The following is a 14,129-nucleotide window of genomic DNA, read 5'->3' on the forward strand; positions in this document are numbered from 1 at the left end:
ATAAATGAGTGATGAATAAAATTCCACTTTCAGGCCAGTCTGTGTTAATGTATAACAAGGACACTCAGTAGACTTAAAGTTAATATTCCCTGAGACATCTTCACAGATGGAAACGCCAGAGCAGCAGGAGATGAGCAGTGACTCTTTAATACATTCATATATTTCCACATTTATCATTAATCCGCGTCGCCACGAGCCAGCGGCCGGAGCTTTTACTTTCCCCGCCGATAGGGGGCGTCTTCGTGACGACATGAGAGGCTCCGCTCTCCTATTGGTCGACAGAGTTCCCCTTCACGTAGCGGTAGGCTGGACGCTCTTCACCTCCGGGCTGCATAAATCTGGAGACTGGGAAGGAAGCTAGGAAGACTTCGACGCATCAGGTAGGAAGCTTGTTATCACGTCTTGTTAACTTCCAGCTGAGGAGAAAACCCCTCTACGGTTTCTTATTTAACTATTCATAGTTAGCTAATGTGTCCGTTTGCTCGTGTTTCACGTGACGTTAGTTAGGAAACGATATGTGCGCGAGAGAGGAACATTGGTTTGGCGACGTTTTTATCCACTTTTTCCATCACATGCCTAATGCAGCTTATGAATATGCAATAAATCGTGTTTAAGTCCGTAGCGGACAGCATGTATTGATTTCTAAATCCGCTAGTTAAGTTCATCTCAAATAAAGCAACGTGTTAACGAACTTTGACACACACTCATAAACCTCCCCGTCTGTTTTCACTGTTATCTTGTTGCGTCACCAAAGAGTGTGGAAGATCATATAAACTACAATACATTTCACTTATCAAACATAAAAAGGAAGTCAACTATAGCTGCCTCTGCTATAGTTTTCTTTGTAGATATGTAAGTTTATTCCGAAGTTACTGTTCAAATTTAAGAATGGCACGAGCCACCGACCAGTTCCAGTGTGTAAAAGAGTTCGCTTATGCGTAAAAGTACATGAGTATTAACACAATGTACTTCCATACGAGCCTTTTGGTGTTATCGTTGATAGTAATGCAACAATGTAAAATGAGCTTTTTACTGTTGTACTATCATGTCTACTGGTTTAATCTATAACATTGTATTTTATAAACCGATTATATGTTTTGAAAGGAAAATATAATCTGAAGAATAACTCCAGTATTGTATCATACACCTCCAAACCGAAGTGCAGTACTTGAGAAAATGTAATGCGCTCCCCTTTTCTTTTTCCAGCCATGTACCTGTATCTCCTGGGGCTGGTGGTTTTCTACTACCTGTACCGCTGGTTTAGGGAGCTGCCCCGTGTCACCGACATCGGCAGCAAGTATGTGTACATCACGGGCTGCGACACCGGCTTTGGCAACCTCCTGGCCCGCCATCTGGACAAGATAGGGTTCAGGGTGATCGCCTCGTGTTTCAGCGAGAAAGGGGAAGAGGATCTGAGGAAGTCCTGCTCCAGCAACCTGATCACAACACACCTAGATGTGCGGTCCAAGGACAGCGTTGCCAAAGTTGCAGCGATGATCAAGGAGAAAGTGGGGGAGCGCGGTGAGTGGAGTGTTCACCCTCTCTTTTTGTTGAAATGTATCCAAAACTATTCGATTGATTGCCATGAGATTTTGTGCAGACATTCATGGTCCCCAGAGGATGAATCCTGCTGACATTGTGGGTCGCCTGACTTGTCCTCTAAAGCCACCATAAGGTTGACCGTTATGGTTTGAAGTAGCATTTCTCAGCAGTTATTGGACGGATTGCAATGAAATTTGGTACAGACATTCATGTTCCCCGCAGGATGAACTCTAATAACTTTGGTGACCTACTAGTGCCATCATCGGGTCAATTTTTTATTTTTGGCTGATTCCAAAACACATCTAACTCATTCCTCTTGTGGAGAATGTATTCAAATATATATATATATATATATATATATATATATATATATATATATTTTAGAATTTTTCTTATCTCTTAAGAGGACTGTGGTGCATCTCTGGGGTCAAATTTAGTTTCCGAGTGTTAAAAGGGATTCCTGACTGGATGTCCTCTGTGATCCTCCTAGGCTTGTGGGCTGTGGTGAACAACGCAGGCGTGTCCATCCCCACGGGCGCGTGCGATTGGCTGACCATCGACGACTACAAGTCCATGTTGGACGTCAACCTTCTCGGAGTGATCGCGGTGACGCTGAGCGTGCTGCCGCTAATTAAGAAGGCCAGGGGAAGGGTGGTGAATGTAGCCAGCGTGTTCGGGAGGATCAGTGTTACTGGGGGCCCATACACTGTTTCCAAGTACGGCGTGGAGGCCTTCAATGACAGCCTCAGGTGAAACATTAACTCACACAATCAATTATTTGTCAGTATGTCTGAGCAAAGATTCCTTTGTACTTATAAAACTGAATGTTTTCCTCAGGTTGAATATGGCGCCGTTCGGTGTCAAAGTCCTCTGCATCGAGCCGGGCTTCTTCAAAACAAACGTGACTGACACCACTATCCTGACCAACAATGTGAAGACGCTGTGGAGCAAACTGCCCCAGGACATGAAGGACGACTACGGACCTGAATTTCTACAAAAGTGTAAGTTCGGATTTTCTCTCTCCTACATTTATGCGGGGCATGTTTCTGTATAATTCCTCTATTTATTTACTCATTCTGCTCATTTCCCCTCCCAGCATTAGACATAATAAAAGACAAAGTTGCCAAGATCAGTGACGGGGATCTGATGAAGGTCGTCAACTGTATGGAGCACGCCGTATCTGCCGTCCGGACCCGCACCCGCTACTCCCCAGGCTGGGACGCCAAGCTGTTCTGGCTGCCGCTGTCGTACATGCCGACCTGCGTCTCCGATTACATCATGACCAGAGAAGCCATTCCTATTGCCAAGCCGCAACAATGAATTGTGCACATTTTATGCAATACAAGTTTACCAACATAATACTGATGTCTTTGTCATTCCTGATCAAAGCCTTATACCTATGAGTGTTTGTACACTGACATGAACAATGCAATTAAGTAGTACTTTGTATCCCTTCTCTGAAGACTTATTCATGCCACCTTATCTACAGGCAGATAAGTTTGTTCAAACCAATGTGGCCTTGAGGGTTGATGGGAATGTGTGAAAGGTCAGGGAGTCGCCATAAAGCCACACTTTATTACAAAGTAAGACTAGATAAGCTTAAAACGATTTGAATATTGCCACCAGTGATTTCTTTCAAAACCTTGAAATAATCTCTTTCAAGGCAGACCTTCAGACAGCCCTGTAGCCACTAGCTCAGCATCAAAACTTTCCTGTGCATCTCATTGTCAAAGTGCACAATTCACCTGCAGAGACAAAGCACTTTGATTTGGTTTCTACAGAACGTATTAAGTCTCTCTTGCCTGCCTTAGATGGTAATGTTAAATGCTTCAGGCTGTCAGCATCAAATATTTAATCTGGAATTCTTAATATGTATATTAGGCCTTGTGGTTCCTACTGGTTATTTTTTACATTGACCATTAAAATGCAAACCATGTAGTTTAAAAATGTGTTTTGTCCTTCAGATTGAGCCAAAGACCTGACCTAGAAAACCTTCCGATCCCATAATACATTCTGCTTATGGTAAAATAGATTTTTTTACACTCAAGTTGAAACAATCACTCATCCAATAGTTTGTCCACAGTTTTATTTCATTACGTGACCAGCTGCAACAGGTCAGAGGGCTTTAACATGACTCAACACTGCCATCTTGTGGTCAGAGTGGATGAGGACAGCCACTTCATAAACTCATTATGAACATTCTAAACTACTATTAAAGTATGAGAAATATACAGTTGACAAGTTGTGTAAAGACAGCGTTTTATTCCATCTTCCATTGGAAACATTAAATAGAACTTTCTTTCATGGATGACGAGACAGGTATATTTTGACATGTTTTACAAACCAAGTGCTCCTAAAGTGTAGAACCCCTCCTTTTGTTAATCCTCTCCTTAACAGATTGTTTACATGTTTATGAGTGCTCCTCAGCCAGCTTCGCAGCCTTCAGAACCACTTCCTCGATGGCGCCGACCATGTAGAAAGCCTGCTCGGGCAGACTGTCGTACTCGCCTGCAGGGAAAGAAAATATTAGTACTATGAAGAAAGCCGGAGAATTTGGGGGGCACAAATCTATAAAAGGGAATGAAAGTACTTACCGTTCAGGATGCTCTGGAAGCCCTTGATGGTTTCCTTGAGAGGTACCAGCTTTCCCATGTGGCCGGTGAAGACCTCAGCCACCTGGAAGGGCTGGGACAGGAAGCGCTGGATCTTGCGGGCACGGGCCACCGTCAGTTTGTCCTCCTCAGACAACTCATCCATACCCAGAATGGCAATGATGTCCTGCAGGGATTTGTAGTCCTACAGGGGGAAGTAACATGTTTAGTGTCACCACAATAAACCAAACAAAATAAGAAGCGGTTTTGAAAAGATAATCAAGTCCCAAACCTGAAGGATTTTCTGCACACCACGGGCAATTTCATAGTGCTCGGTGCCGACGATGTTGGGGTCCATGATACGGGAGGTAGAGTCCAGGGGGTCGACGGCGGGGTAGATACCCAGCTCAGCGATGGCACGGGACAACACAGTGGTGGCATCCAAGTGAGCGAAGGTGGTGGCGGGGGCAGGGTCAGTCAGATCGTCAGCGGGCACATAGATGGCCTGGTGGAGAGAATAGAGTCATTTAATAGCAGCTAATCAGCTCTTTAGAAATAGCTCAATGGTGGGTGAACATGTACGGGCACAGCTCCAGTCAGTTAGCCTCGCTGAAGTAGCGTTTACCTGCACAGATGTGATGGAGCCCTTCTTGGTGGTGGTGATCCTCTCCTGCATGGTACCCATGTCAGTGGCCAGAGTGGGCTGGTAACCCACAGCAGAGGGGATACGCCCCAGCAGGGCGGACACCTGAGGAGCAAGATGACTTTGGTCACTATCAAGCACACAAGTCAGCATTAAAAAAAAAAAGTGGGACTGCATCCGACTGTTAAAATTAGACACTACAACTCGATTAACTGTGATAAGAAATGCATCTTTGCTTCTGACGGACCTCAGAGCCAGCCTGTGTGAAGCGGAAGATGTTATCGATGAAGAGCAGCACATCCTGACCCTCCTGGTCACGGAAGTACTCCGCTACGGACAGTCCAGTCAGAGCCACTCTGGCGCGGGCGCCAGGGGGCTCGTTCATCTGTCCGTACACCAGCGCCACCTAGCAGGGGACAACCGTCGGGGTTAGCGGGTTGATGTTTGCTACCACGACATGCTAAATCTAAACTTTCTTCAATATCTCATGCCTAAACCCTCACCTTGGAGGTGTCGTCCTTCAGGTTGATGACGCCGGACTCAATCATTTCATGGTACAAGTCGTTTCCCTCGCGGGTGCGCTCTCCCACGCCGGCGAACACAGAGTAACCACCATGGGCCTTGGCCACGTTGTTGATCAGCTCCATGATCAACACAGTCTTGCCCACACCAGCACCACCGAACAGACCTGTGGCCATGAGGAATAAAAAGATTAGTTTTAAGACAATACCAAGTGGCTTCAAAGATCCCAGCATGTAAGCCATCATCTATCCCGTCTGTAGAGTCATAATGGTGGGCAAACTTGTGTTAAAGTTCATACCGATCTTTCCTCCCTTGGCATAGGGGGCCAACAGGTCCACCACCTTAATGCCAGTCACCAGAATCTCCTGCTCCACACTCATGTCAGTGAATTCAGGGGCCTCAGCATGGATAGGCGCAGTCCTGTGGGTGGGGGGGAAACGACATTTTAAGTTCTTTATTAAAGAGCAAAACTACTTTCACAATGCAACTTGCATTTTTTATATTGTCAATTTTTAAGACATTTTGTTTCCAATCATTAAAATAGTGTAATCCATTGTATCGTTATTTCAGATGAACTCACTGCTTGGTGGAGATGGGACCCCTCTCGTCGATGGGCTCGCCGATGACATTCATAATCCTGCCCAGAGTCTCTGGACCCACTGGGATTCTGATGGGGGCACCAGTGTCCACAACTTTCTGTCCACGGACCAGACCCTCAGTACCATCCATAGCAATGGTACGCACTGTGCTCTCCCCTATACACAACACATTTTAAATGTAATTTCCCCTGTATGAATGCAATGCTTTCTGCTCATAAGGTTATACTCATAGTTGCTCACCAAGATGCTGTGCCACTTCCAGGACTAGCCTGGACTCACGGCCGGCGACTTCCAGGGCGTTGAGAATGGGAGGAAGGTCCTCATCGAACTGGACGTCGACGACGGCACCGATGACGGCCACAATGCGCCCGGCGGGGGCGGCTGCAGCGGCAGGTGCGACATAGTCCCTGCCTGTAAAGTAATGCAGACAATATGTGCAGTTAGCTCGGTAGCATACATGCGTGCTACAGCCATGACCTTGCAGTGCCAGCGGTACTCAGGAGCCTTGAACGCACCAGCCTGTCTGCTGAAAAGCTCCAGAGACAGCTGCGTGTCTGGCCGGTCCGTCTCAATGTCAAGCGATTGTTGTCGGCCAAACGATGAATTAGGTTTAAACGCAACTGAAATAACCCGAGTGAGGCTCCTTTAAGAAGTCAGTAAGTGTACATGTGTGGAGTTTAGGTAGACTTCGATCAGTATATACCGTTGACAAGTCATTTCATCGACTAACGTCAGAGTGGCGAGACTGACAGATGAATGAAGTATAAGTCGAGCTAACATTGCTAATGACAAACGCAGGGCATTCAATGGCAAGTAAGTTTAACAGTTTAACAAACAACCTTAATGTTCTGTTTTTTTGGTAAATAAACTGAATGTGGGTAAACGTTGCAAAAGACTTCATATTGTTGCTAATCTACTAGCCCAGACCTTGCTAAAACTCAACATGTAACGCTAGCTTAGCATGCTCTGCACAGTCTCGCACCGCCTCATGTCATTACACAAAGGTCATTGCTGCTAGCACAAGTAAAACACAGCCTAGACGTTTTATGACGCGTGACATCCGTCAATAAGAGCATGTATGTACACGTGTAGCCGTATAAACGGTTTCAATTACTCCAGCAGATTTCAAATTAGACATGTTAATGTTGAGGCCTGCTACGCCGCCGACAGGGCAGCCTGCGTGTGGCTAGCAGCTAACGTTAGCCGTGCTCCTGCTCTTCTGACAGCCGCTAGATGCGCATTCTTCTTCGTACGATTTCGCTCAAAAGCACCAAGCATGCAGGACTTACGTGAGAGGACGGCTGGGGATCCAACGAGGGCCTTCAGGGGCTGGACCCCAGGCTTGAGAGCCTGCAGTGCCCCGGTGCAGCAGCGTCCCACAGCTCCTAACATTGTCAAAATGGCTGAAGGTGGAAAGAGACGGAGGAACTTGCGGCTTTATAATGAAGGGCCGATGAGGCGAACTGCGCGTGCGTGCAACGTAAGTGGCTAAACTGAGCATGCGCAGATGGTAAGCCTGTTCAGCTGACATTCTGCCCTCCAGAGCTGGACTATTTGACAGTAACTGTGACTGCTGAATGACAGTCCAACCTAAAAGTTACGTATAATACAAGTGTTATACATATTTTTGAACCAGTCATTACATTAATGTAGAACTACATGGGAACAAATCATTTTGGAATACTTGTGGTGTCACGGTCCCATTCATACAGTGTTTCATGTCAAGGGGACATTTGTTGTTCTTGTCTGGAGACCCTTCGGTCACTAACAGTGCCCTCATTCCCCAGAGCAATAGAAATAAATGTCCACAGTTGGTTCCATGATCTGACTGAGAACTGGACCACTCTGCCTGTGTTTACAGAACTTTATCTTGATATTATTATGATTGTCTGTACTGTTTTACCTCAACATGAGGTGTCAGTTGACCTCGACATGTCCGTGGTGTATACTTCAAACATTGTGTCTGCACCGACTAAACAGCTAGGTGGTGTACAGCAATTTAAGTACTGTACTTAAGTACAATCTTCATTTACTAGTACTCAACATGAGTGTTTCCGTTTTATGCCTTGACTTGTAACAGAGTATTTTTACAGTGTGTTGTTACTACTTTTACACAAGTATTGAATCTGACTTTTTCCACCACAGGCTGCTGACTATGTAATGTTGATTATATTACAGGCACCCACAAACATGCACACGCGCAAACAGCATTGACCACGGAACCAATCATGCTCTCTGGATAAGAGAAGGATGTGCGAACATGAACGTGAGTACAGCTGCAACCAATATCCAAAGTGTGGTGTATTTTTTGGAAGTGCAATTTAGGCTAATTACTGATTATACAATACACACGTTCATTGATTACTGTTGGGAAAACAAAAAAAGAGAAAGAAATATACATTTCAATCTGTGTCCTACTGGCTTACCATGTTGGAAGTATTCAGATTCTTTATTTCAGTAAAATTACTAAAAACACACTATAAAAATACTCCTGTCTTCAATACAGTTTGACCTAAGAGGTACAGAAGTATCATCAGCAAAAATGTACCTTAAGTATCAAAAGTGGAAGCATTCATTTTACAGATTCAGTTCAATTTATAATAATGTATAAGAATTATATCTGCAAAGTAACTGTAGTTGTCACATTTATGTTGTGGAGCAAAATGTATGATATTTCCTGCTGAGGTGTAGAGTAGTAACAGAAAATGGAAATACTCGGGTAAAGTACAAGTATCTCAAAATGATAAGTAAATGTACCACCACTGCTTGCTTATTCTTATGCTGGGACACAATTTCATGATTCAGCATGATTTTGGTGGTGGGTGGTGCAACATCGCATTTCTTCAGTGGAAGATTAGGCCCAAGTGTAAATATAATTATACATAAAAAGTATTTTTAACCCAAATAAATGTCTTCGACAGTACCTTTCTTTCTATCTTCAGCCTGAAAGGGAAACTTGCAGACACTACTCAAGGCTGAAGATAACAACCTTCACAATAACGTCGGGCAGCCTGCAGTGTAACAATACAACAGTGTGGAAATACAATACTGTTACAAGTCAAAGTTCTGCAGTCAAAACACGTACTTAAGTAAAAGTGTCAGAGAGTCCCCACTGTGAAGAATGGCCCATCTCAGATTCATATTATATTATTCAATTATAATTATTGATGCATCAATGTGTTGAGCACTTTAATGTTGCTGCTGGTAAAGGTGGAGCGATTTTGAACTACTTTAAGTACGTCTTGGTAGCTCAAATTCCCCTTATCTTTACTTAATTTATGATAATACATCATCATTTATGTGTTGATTATAATCAATCTGAATAGGCAAAGTAGTAACTAGATGTATTAAATACTTGTGGTGGAGAAAAAGGTACAATATTTGGTCTGAGTTGTAGTAGCAGAAAAATAGAAATACTCAAGTAAAGTACAAGTACCTCTTAATTGTTTTTAAGTACAGTACTTGAGTATATATTAAATGTCAGACAGAGGATCAACCTGAAACTATAAAAAGAGAGGGACAAATTTAGAAAAGTGTTGGAGACGCGCCCCACATTCCCAGTGGAAAGTGCACCATTGCTTGGTGCAGTTGTAGGTTAAGAAAAGTTTGCAGTTGCAGTTTGGGTCTCAGCATTTTTCAATTTGCTGAGCGGGATAACCACATTTTGTATGTCACCAATTTTGTCATGAACTAAGGACACATCACTCAGTGAAGTCTGCAGCTATGCAGCCTCACAGAAAGGGCGCATCAGAGTCCTTGTGCGGTTGTGATTTGACAGAGGGACATCCCTTTTGAGTGTGCTGTTGAGTGTCCCACAATGCAATGCAGGAAGGAAAGGGAGGAGCTGTTCACAGCTGAAAAAGATTGAAACAAATTCAGAAACCAAACACTATATATATATATATATATATATATATATATATAGATGTATGTGTATATATATATATATATATATATAGGAGTATATACACATGCCATGGTAGTAGTTCCAGTAGTCTATCTTTTTCTACCAGTAGAAACGGTTAATTGATATCTTGTATACGTAATAAAAGCAAATGTGAACTATAAAACTCAGTATCTACGCTACTCTACAACATTATAATGCAGACTGGAATTTGGGACACAGAACATGTGAGCATTGTCAGCCCTGAGGAGAGTCCACCATATTTACACTAGAGGGAGCTGCTGTATTAAAGGAGAAAAAATCCGCAGAGGACTTTTTTGTGCAGGTGTATGCTAGTGTGTGTGTGTGTGGTGTGTGTGTATGTGTGTGTGTCCTTTTGTTTTCTTAGCCTCAGTCTAAAGCATAATGTACAGTCTGTGATTTGTTCCCAGATTCTGAAGAAACAAAGCCCTCTGGTAGAATTGCAGGTGGAGCGGCGTCAACAAATCAGAAGTGTGTTCAGTCAAAATGAGTTCACTTCTCTTTGATTGTGTTTAAAACACACTTACTGATGTTTTGCATAGAGTAACTGATTGAGCAAGGCTTGGCATCACTCCTGCTACCCACACGTGACTATCTGTAGGCATAGCTGCATCTCTACTAGTCTGTATTTGTCTATGAAAACACAGCACATATTTGAATTAATCATCCTCAGCATGCCCCAAAGTGATGAGAGATAAGTGAGAATGTTTCTGTTGCCAGGCTTTTGTGGTCTGTGTTGTTGGATACAGGCATGGGAATACTCTGAATGAACTAGCTTTCCATATTATTACTCCGCCATGTTTGGAGAGGTTGAGATCTTCTTGCAGTGAACTGTAGCCACAGTGATCAGGCCCAATGAGCTCACGACGGTGAGGGACGCAAGAACGGACATGCTCCAATGCAGCAGAGGCTGATGCGGTAGAAATGTCTGATGACCCACTTTATGGAATGATCTGTGAAAACCTGCTCTGTATTCGAATCCACCACAATAACCTTTATTCAAATCACCTGTGCATTGTCTCTGCAAAGCACCCCCTCCATCATACTGCGCGACCATTGACTCTCCACAGACAAGTTCCATTCAGTACTGGACGAGGACACAGTTTTCTACTTTTCAAGATGGGATGTGAGTACAGTCATAATATTCGATGGAAACAGATGGCAGCTTACAGCACCGTGATGCTTGTGCAGTAAATGCTTTAGAGTATTTTTCTCTGGTCTATTAAAGCCTTGCTCTAGGCAATGTAGCAACGTCGGTCAAGCAAGGCTGAAATAGCTCAACAATTATCAAATGGATTGACATGAGGTTTTGGACAGACATTCATGGTCCCCGGAGGATGAATCCTGTTGACTTTGGTGATCCCCCTGACAGTCGACATTTGTGGTTTGGAGTGAAATATCTTCACTACTATTGGATGGATTCTCATAAAATCTCGTCCGCACATTCATGAGTTGCAATAACTTTGGTGGTTCCTCAACTTTTCATCCAGAGCTGTCATCAGACCAACATTTACGTTCGTCCAATACTTTGGTTTAGGACCAAAAACCTGCAAGACTAATAACATTCCCATCAGCCTCAGCTCTAGTTTGTGTTAAATGCTGATTTGAACATTTTAGCATGCTTTAACACGAAACTAATATACTGACAGTCAGCATGTGTGCATTATGAGACAATGGGCCCCTGGGCACAGACATGCAAACACACCCACCACCTCTCCTAGGACTAAGACACACAGACTTTATAGTTGTCTGTTGTTGTTTTGTGTCTCTTTGGGGTTGATTTTGTCTTCTTGAAGTCTTTTGGGGGCTCTTGTGGCCATTTTGAGTCTTTCTGTAGTTCCTTTGTGTCTGTTTCTCGTCGCTTTATGTCTCTTTGTGGTAATTTTCAGCCTCTTCCCGGTCTGTATGTGTCTCTTTGAGTGACATTTTGTAGGTGAAGGCTAAAGGGGGCCCTGACACTTTGGGCCCCTGGGCCTGTGTTCCTGGTAGGCCGGCTCAGTAATCCATCCTTTACTGTCAGTAACAAGACAAACAAAACATGTTTGAAACTCATTAATGCATTGTGATTGACAACGTACACAACTCTATCTGAACGTTTGCTGTACGGCAACCAGGAACACATTCCTCTGGTACGCCATGACAGCTACACTCTGAGGATTATGTCTGTGATGTAGCTTTCAGCTCTACTTAAGATCAGAACGGTATGAGAACTTGTCGGGACACACTTATCCGTTTTGTTGTTCCGAGTACTCTCACACAGCATTTGCATTTCACCCGCTAACATTCAACAGACACTGATGACAGTCGGTGCTGTAACTATACAGTCTGTTGAAGGAACATGCTTTATCTTGTAAAAACAGTGGTTAAACCAAATGTCACAGGAAAGATACCTGGAGGGGCAGGGAATATGAAAGAGCTTCCCCGGTGTCATAAAAGGAAGCCTCCGTTTTGCTTTGTTTTTCCTCCTGTTTCGATACCACACACACCTTTTAATGAGGAAGCTATTTGCTATTTAAAATTAAAAAAGGAGGCATTGAATAAAAATACATGAATGAATGTCAGCCTAATTGCTGGGTATAGAGACACTGTGGGGTCTGCTTTCAGCAGGCACAGAAAGCGAACAAGCAGGCTCATTATTTGAGAATCCCTGCTGTGAAAGAAATCACGACATTGAGAACTGAACTTTGAAACAGAATGGGTTTTTTTGTAAAAGATTGTCATAACAGTTGTGCGGATTTGTAGCCGTCCCATTTCTGCATATATTCTGTGGTTTTCCATCTGTATACGGCATTTCATATTGAGATTCAGTGCTATGCTGTGTCCTAGTTTTGCCATATATTGTGCAATATGCAACAAAGCAAGCATTACAACTGTAAGGTCAGACAGCAATGACAGCTTCCTGCTATGTCTCAATGCAGACTATAGTTCCAAAACAGACACAATATTAAAACGACAGAAACATTACCCCACAAAACACTTGCTTTGCTTAATTAGCTCCTAACACGAAGGAGAGGGGAGCCGAACCAGATTTGAGGAGGTCCATCTTTCAGAGGGAAGCATTCTTGAGTGACAGCTCACCTTTCCACGCTTTTAGTAATACAGTAGGCAATAAAAACACACGCCGCCATCCCCGCTGCAGAGTTATGTGATTCCACCTCGCAGCTTTTATGGCTGCAGACCGTCTCATGGGATGTTGAGACTCCTCTGATCCGGGACTACGTAGGAATTATAATACGTTTATGGAGTTATGAGACTTCCCTTTGGTGCTGAAAAGGACACCAGGTTTCAATAAAAACCAGACTGATTCTGTAGAAGGTATAACCTTTCACGTCCGGCTTTGAAGAGACCTATGCCAGAAAAGAGACGTCTTCTTGTGTAAACCAATAGAATCTGACTTTGAATGTAGACGTGAGGTGTATAGGATACACAAGCCATGCATATTGGGTAGATCGCACACATGTTAAAATCTGACTGTAGACAAAGAGACATGGAGGCTATTTAGCAGGAAATGCTACATGATACTACCCTTTATACAGATTTACTTCTCCCTGGCGTCTGTAAATGTGTGTTTACAGTAAATCAAGCCAAGAGAAAGACTAACAACTGCTCTGGGTGTTTTCTTAGATGAATCACAGCACGCTGCTCTTGCAAGGTGTGTTGCCTTAAGGTATAAATCTCCTATCCAAACTTTTCATCTCTCTGGATTAGAATGAGGGCGAGGTCTCTGGAGGGCACAATTAGGGAAAAAATTAACAATATTTACTTTAAAGCAGCGACAATAGATATTTTTACAACAACAATGGATTCAATTATTATGTGTAATGTGAAAAGCTAGCTTGTAGTGATAAACAGAATCAGCTCTGCAGCTCCCCTCAGCTTGATGGAACTATATATCGTCTTTGAGGTCATTGATCTGGTTTTACTGCCCACAATTTTACTGTTTTGGTTCACGCTCGCCGTTCTCATAGCGCCATTCATCAGTATATAAAAGCTGTAACTATCCACTGCACACTACCTGCCCAGCACCAAATGGCAGACAGACAAAGTTAGCAGCTAGCTAGTGAACGTATCGAGCAAACAAATCTGCAACCTCACCGCTAGATGCCACTAAATTCTACACACGGGTCCTTTAACAGTTCAATTAAAAGCTAGCAACTTTGAAAGTGAGACTATGTAACCATTGTAAATGCTAAAATACAGTTATGAACATTCGCTAACATTAGCCACCATTAGCTACCGTTCACGCCACACCAAATAAGGCTGTAGCAGTTAACGGTGTATTTTATTGCTTATGAATCCCACTTTGT

At 43.4% G+C, this 14,129-nt stretch overlaps 2 protein-coding genes across 2 annotated transcripts; one reads left to right on the top strand and one right to left on the bottom strand.

Annotated features, from left to right (window-relative positions):
* The first annotated feature begins 289 nt into the window (after window positions 1-289).
* Window positions 290-2,916, top strand: LOC306715346 (retinol dehydrogenase 7-like). The gene is made up of 5 exons (XM_079185673.1): window positions 290-380; window positions 1,207-1,521; window positions 2,033-2,291; window positions 2,380-2,543; window positions 2,639-2,916. Exons 2-5 carry the CDS (start codon window positions 1,209-1,211, stop codon window positions 2,860-2,862), a joined length of 960 nt encoding a protein of 319 aa, XP_079041799.1. The 5' UTR covers window positions 290-380; window positions 1,207-1,208; the 3' UTR covers window positions 2,863-2,916.
* Window positions 2,917-3,784: 868 nt separating this feature from the next.
* atp5f1b (ATP synthase F1 subunit beta) lies at window positions 3,785-7,342 on the bottom strand. Its single transcript, XM_079185945.1, has 10 exons — window positions 7,187-7,342; window positions 6,138-6,308; window positions 5,879-6,053; window positions 5,597-5,718; window positions 5,280-5,464; window positions 5,024-5,182; window positions 4,759-4,881; window positions 4,426-4,638; window positions 4,137-4,338; window positions 3,785-4,050 (listed from the first exon to the last, which is right to left on the bottom strand). Exons 1-10 carry the CDS (start codon window positions 7,287-7,289, stop codon window positions 3,953-3,955), a joined length of 1,551 nt encoding a protein of 516 aa, XP_079042071.1. The 5' UTR covers window positions 7,290-7,342; the 3' UTR covers window positions 3,785-3,952.
* Window positions 7,343-14,129: the final 6,787 nt, after the last annotated feature.

This window comes from Pholis gunnellus (assembly GCF_910591455.1).
Source record: "Pholis gunnellus genome assembly, chromosome: 24".
NCBI classification, from domain to species: domain Eukaryota; kingdom Metazoa; phylum Chordata; class Actinopteri; order Perciformes; family Pholidae; genus Pholis; species Pholis gunnellus.

Bases quoted from the DNA above. Each gene is read 5' to 3' on its own strand.
- LOC306715346 (XM_079185673.1), top strand. From the start codon at position 1,209: ATGTACCTGTATCTCCTGGGGCTGGTGGTTTTCTACTACCTGTACCGC. The intron at 1,522-2,032 runs GTGAGTGGAGTG...TGATCCTCCTAG, and splicing joins GGAGAAAGTGGGGGAGCGCG to GCTTGTGGGCTGTGGTGAAC. The intron at 2,292-2,379 runs GTGAAACATTAA...TGTTTTCCTCAG, and splicing joins GCCTTCAATGACAGCCTCAG to GTTGAATATGGCGCCGTTCG.
- atp5f1b (XM_079185945.1), bottom strand. From the start codon at position 7,289: ATGTTAGGAGCTGTGGGACGCTGCTGCACCGGGGCACTGCAGGCTCTC. The intron at 5,719-5,878 runs GTGAGTTCATCT...CCCCACCCACAG, and splicing joins GGTCCCATCTCCACCAAGCA to GACTGCGCCTATCCATGCTG. The intron at 4,339-4,425 runs GTTTGGGACTTG...TTCCCCCTGTAG, and splicing joins GTGTGCAGAAAATCCTTCAG to GACTACAAATCCCTGCAGGA.